The following is a 6,000-nucleotide window of genomic DNA, read 5'->3' as shown; positions in this document are numbered from 1 at the left end:
ACTAAAATAAAAGGATTTATTGTAATCTAATAATAGGAATTGTAAAGCTGCTTTTAGACAATGTCTATTGTAAAAAGCGCTATACAAATAAAATTGAATTGAAATACTACACAAATGGGATTATATTCAAGATATTTTCCCTTTGCAAAGATGTCAGTTTTTGAAGTGAGTAATGTGCCATCCATAGAATGGTTGCTCAGATGTGCTGAATCCAGCTGTTCTGCTGTATTATCAGATTAATTTAAACAGGCTAAAAATATTAAAATACACTGAAAATGTCCATTTATTTCAAAGTTTAAAGCTGTGGCATTGAGTAATGACTGTTAGATGCAGACACACACAAACAAGAGCACACCAAAAACATTTGTCAAACTACAATTTAAAAAAACAAAAACAAACAAAAAAGTAGAGTATCTGTGGCATTATTAAACTGTCTTTTCACTGGTCCATAATGAAAAGCACCACCACCTAAACAGTTTAGATTCAGCCACTGAGAACACTTTTGCTTTTAGCTTGTTATCACTTCACTGCTATGCTGCATCACTTGCCCTGAATACAGATGTGCCACAACGCATTAGCTACTTTGGTTAAAAACAAATCGCCATTCTTGATTTTAAAGCGATATGGAGAAACAGTTGTTTTTTTTTTAAGGCTATACGGTTTCATTTATTTGTGCTTTCAGAGTATAGGCAATTTAATTTAAAGCAAAATGAGGGAATGGCTATGTAAATACACAGAAGTATTAACATCAATTTCTTAAATAATTGTAAACATATACATCTTTTGAGGTCTGTACACTGATCCTCTTCACTTAAAAAGAAACACGTAGGTTACTGGAGCATTGTTCTGATATTTTTTGGCGTGGACTCATCATTCAGATGCTTTGTGGTGAATCTGTGGGGGGGGGCATGAAAAAGAATTACAAACATCTTTTTAGTGTAAGGAACCAAACAGTTTGTTTTTATATTTATTGCCGACTGCAATTTTTCTAAATATGTTTGGACGTGTGCACTAATGATTAGCAGGAAGGAACTGTAATTTGGTAACTGCTCAATACAGAACAAGAACTTACTTCAGGGCATTAAGAAGACCTTCAACATTATCAGCTGGCTGGTCTTTCAGGACTTTTATGCATCCCTTCATCTGTATAAAACAAACACACCAAAATATTGTAAAAAATAGAGAAAATGAAAAGAATAAGCTTGAAAGAGCATTATAATATAGCAGGTCTCACATCTATTTTTGAGGACTTGGTGAAGGCACCATTGGGATGCACATGGTCGTAGAGAATGATGACACCCACCATCACCCTCATGCAGAAAAGAAGTGTGTCTTCACTGTTGAACCGGCTCGTATACTCTCTATCAGAGAAAAGCAAACAGAAATAATCACTTAACGGGCCTCGCTTCATTTTGACCAGTGCTTACAGACAATTTTAAAATATGGGTCATTTATAACTTTATATACAGCTGTGTTTATATACAGATGATCTGAGCAAGAGAAGACAGAACTACACAGCACATAACAATAACAACAACCACACCAAAACTAAATCAGGCCTCTCATGTCTCATCAACTGTGGGTATGGGGCACTGTGTGCGTTAATCATGCATAGAACTGGATTTATCATGTTCTCCTTTTGTATATATTTATGCTGTATTCAGTCCATACAGGATTTCACTTTTTTTTGTGATTGTTGCAGCCAAAAATTGCTTGCTTTCGCTGCAGCTTTTTTCAAAATTTGTGATGCAGTTTGAGGAGGTTTTTTTCTTCAGAAAACTACTTGAATTGACAAAATCACAATTGCATGAAACTGTTTTGCACGGTCTTTCGATGATGGGTTTTTTTTTTGGTAAATTAGATCTTTTATAGCTGTACTCATGTTCACATGAATTGAAGGCCACTTTGGCTGAAAGTGTGTTGTGATGTCACATGACGCGTCTTGGCCCAAATCTGGGAACTCTGAACCACCTACTTCACATATTAGAGCGTTGACACCTTCTGGTTAGTGCTTAATTAATTTTTTTACTTATTAATAGAATTATGTGAAGTAGTAAGTGAAAGCAGTCTGATAAACAATAAAAATAAAAAGTCTAGCAGAAAATTAATGAACATTTCAATTACCAAATTATGAACCAGTATTTAGCGATTTCAAATATAAACAGTAAGTCAAGCGGCTTAAAAACCTTAAATCACATTGTTATTTCTTGTTCTTACTTTACACTATGAGCTCTGCCATGCTGAGTTTTCAAAAACTTTGACTTTGAGTAGGAATTACGAGTTGGAGAGCCGTTCAAACGAATCTTTCTTACTGGGAAGTTGGGAACAGAGGTCCTACTTGGTCATGAATGCAGCATTTGAGCTACTCCTGACCATGTGCATACAGAACCTCCTAGTGGTAGGAAAGCATAACTGCAGGTAATCTGATAATGAGAAGCTCTCATCACACTTACCATATCAGTGTAACAGACAGTAATAAAGGCACAGACAGGTGACAGATGTATTTTAAAGTCTTGTAAAGATTTTGGCACTTGCACGTGTTCTTAAAGACCACCAGCAGTCGATTTTGTTTGCCTGGTTCAATTTTAGTTGATCTCTGCCAGCAACTCACCCTATTTTTGGACAGGCAACAAAATATAGCTGCAAATAGCAAATATTAGGGTTCAAGCCGTTTAGGGACCTTATAGAGTTTAATTGGAGCAATGGTTCCACATTTACTTCCAATTTCATGTTTTGGTCTGTTATAGCGCCATCAACTGTTCATACTGAGAAATGTTTTTTTCACATCTATCCTCAAATTCAGCCCATACATATGTACCCTAAGCTCAGTGAAAATCTCATTCCTTTTGAGTGTTGTAGCCATTTAAGTAAAAGTGGCCACGCCTACTTCCTGTGTTTTTGGATAGAGTAGCTACCTCGAGTCAAAAAACTTTTTTTTGGGATAATTTTTGATACTGAGACGCCATAGAATCGTTTGGCACTGGTTTAGTCCCGATCGGAAAAAAACCCTAGGACCAGTTTGCAAAAGTATGTTTAAAAAAAAAAATCCAAGATGGTGGGAAATTTTTACAGGCAGAAATGAAATCGGTATATGTTTTGTTCGTCTTGTCCCAGTAATTCCATAGATATAAAGACACTTGAGTCTGTGACAAATGGTTCAAAAGTTACGGCCATTTTTCTAAACATGCTCACTATAGCGCCACCATCTGGACGGTCGATCGGAAACTTAGTGATGCTGTAATACTCTGGGGTACTACCATCCCTCAAAGTTTCAGCTCTAGTTTCCAAGTACGGCAGCGGATGAGTTTTTTTTTTTTTTTTTTTACACAAATGTTTTCCCAATGTAATTGGGTCAATAGATTGTATATATGCAGCTATAAAGTCACCCTCTAAAAGGGAAGCGCAAGCAGAGCGATTTAGAGTGTGCAGGATTTAGAAGTTTTAAGTACAGCTTAATAAGTAAAGATATACAAGTACAGACTTATTTAAGTACACGTGTTAAATGCCAAAGTACACGCTGCATCCTACACACAGAATTAGAAGTTGTTCTACAGACGCGGTGATAAACGAGACCGAGCGAATGAATTACTCACGGAGTCTCCAGCATGACCTTGCACACACTGGCCATGGTGCTCAGGCAGTCTGTGGTGTTCTCCAGGGGCAGCGTCTTGTTCTACAAGGAGAGAGGAAATGCAACTTTACACTCTACACCACATGAATGTTGGAACACACCTGATTCAGCTCATCAGCAGAACAGCAAAGCTTTCATTGGGTAAATTTTGGTGGGATTTTGGAAAACAAACACAGAGCTGAAGCCCTACAGAACTGGAATCCTTTATTTAATTTTTTTTTTAATAATAATAAAAAATGTAACAAACAAACAAATAAATAAATGGCAGGTTTATGGCTCCCACATATTTCTGCATTTTTTGTGGTTATTTTTTTCACATTTTGGTAGTTTTTGTAAATTTGTTAAAGTGATCTACTTTTTTTTCGTTTTGACGTTCTATATTTTTAGTAGATCCGTTTTGCTCCTCCGCAACCAGCATGATCTGAGCCAGCAGATTTCGTTTGAATTCAGCCCCTGTTCGGACATCTGCACTCTCAAATGTAATAGTAAAGTATACGCGCGAGTTCATAAGGACTTTGAACAACTTCAAATAAGATTGATGCATTTTTGAAGCAGTCCCTTTATAATCTCAGGCTCCTACGAAAGAATCGCAACTTGTGAAAGCGTGGATGCCGAGGAGGAAAAGACGGCGCTCCAATCCATCTAGCCCTAGCTCAGCTGCGGACATTCAGACTGATTTACAGCGGGACTCCGGGGAGCAGACCGTCTCCAGTCTACAGTACGTAGGTCTGCCTTGCTCTTCGGAGACGGTGGTGAGTGATGGAGGGTGTGGCGAGGGCGTCTTGGACGAGAGGTTCAGCTGGCACAGACACGTCAAATGCTCTGTTGAAGAGGAGCACCTCATTGTGGGCAAAAAAGAATGCCCCTTTCATCCCAACCTCAACTGGGGACAGGCAAATTCTTGTTCAGCATGACTTTAAGGAACGGCCTCTCCCTAGTCTACATCTCCTACTCGGCCCAGTGCAGCCTGATAAAGACTAGGTTTGTCAGGATTGCGCTGCATACGAAGGAGAGACTGCTCGACTGATGATGGAGATCCTCCCCGGGGTATCGATGGCTCGGTTTTTGCACATTATTTTAAAGCCGGACTTGGAATCGTGCATATAAATGCACGGCGGCTGGGGTGGCTGTGCCTCAGGTGGTAGAGCGGGTTGGTGGTTCGATTCCCGGCCTGCATGACTCCACATGCCGAAGTGTCCCTGGGCAAGACACTGAACCCCAAGTTGCTCCTGATGGCAAGTTAGCACCTTGCATGGCAGCTCTGCTACCATTGGTGTGTGTGTGTGAATGGGTGAATGAGACACAGTGTAAAGCGCTTTGGATAAAAGCGCTATATAAGTGTGCCATTAACCATTTATATAAATGCCAGGAGCCTTATGGCAAAGACGGATACCTTAATGTATACTGTATGCACGCAGCCCCATTCACACTGAAATCAATTGCAGTTTACCAAGTTCTCTAGGTTTTATTACTGGGGATAGTTTTAGAACTCATCACTGTGAACTCTTTCAGAATGTGGGATGGTCTTCTCTCAGTGACAGAAGGGAAAAACACTGCCTCCTTCTTATTTACAAGACATTGTTAAGCAAGTTCAACATTACTTCTCTCTTAAAAGTCAAATCCATATCATAAAACACACTATATCTCTTTAAACTCCTCAGATTAACAATGAGCTTGGAAAATGGAGCTTTTAGGTTGTTGTTTTTTTTTTTTAAAGAACAAGTTACAAGAGGTATTGAACTTAGATCAGTGTGTGTATCAATAGATCAATTTAAGTGTATGATGGATGATATGGTTGTAGTACAGTGTTCCTGCTTTGGCTGATTTGCAGACATGTTTGTTGTTCATTTGTTTTTACTAGGACTTTTTCTTCATTTTATTGTTATTATTATATATGGTATATCCTTTTTCTGAATGTAGGCTAGTATGAATGTGAACTCAGGGCATTGCTGTAAAAGAGCTTTATGCTCAGTCAACTTTTCCCTGAATGCAAAAAACAAACAAACAAACAAACAAAAAAAAAACAGCTTATTAAATGCTATTATTATTAAAATGTTTTACATGATCGCACTTACTGTACTCAGTTGTATACTTGCGGAGCAAAACATTTAGAAATATTTAGGCCGGCAGCAGAAAGGAAAGCATTACCTCGGTCACAAAGTTTGTAGTCGCTGTACTGAGGGTTTTCAGCATCGGAGTGGCCTCAGCATAAAAGAGTGACATTCTGTTTGCCATTTCATTGTTGACTTCGTTTTCTATGTCCAGCTATGGAAAAAAGGAACAAAGCACAACTCTCATACAAAGAGGCCCATAAAAGCCATGAGATTGAGTTTGTTTTCTGTACTATTATCTCAGGATCACAACTTATT

At 38.5% G+C, this 6,000-nt stretch overlaps 1 protein-coding gene across 3 annotated transcripts in view; it reads right to left on the bottom strand.

The window, feature by feature from the left end:
- Positions 1-265: 265 nt before the first annotated feature.
- Positions 266-6,000, bottom strand: part of fam49a (family with sequence similarity 49 member A) — a 33,364-nt gene continuing 27,629 nt past the window's right edge. For 2 of the 3 annotated variants that reach the window (XM_047150785.2, XM_017455339.3), the window contains 5 exons: positions 5,780-5,896; positions 3,594-3,673; positions 1,235-1,361; positions 1,073-1,143; positions 266-894 (listed from right to left, as the gene is read on the bottom strand). In XM_047150785.2, coding sequence (XP_047006741.1) covers positions 831-894; positions 1,073-1,143; positions 1,235-1,361; positions 3,594-3,673; positions 5,780-5,896 — 459 coding nt within the window. In that variant the 3' untranslated portion in view covers positions 266-830. 3 annotated transcript variants of the gene reach the window in all.

Source organism: Ictalurus punctatus, chromosome 25 (assembly GCF_001660625.3).
Source record: "Ictalurus punctatus breed USDA103 chromosome 25, Coco_2.0, whole genome shotgun sequence".
Taxonomy (NCBI): domain Eukaryota; kingdom Metazoa; phylum Chordata; class Actinopteri; order Siluriformes; family Ictaluridae; genus Ictalurus; species Ictalurus punctatus.
Note: the sequence above shows the minus strand (reverse complement) of the source record. Positions and strands in the feature narration are given on the sequence as shown.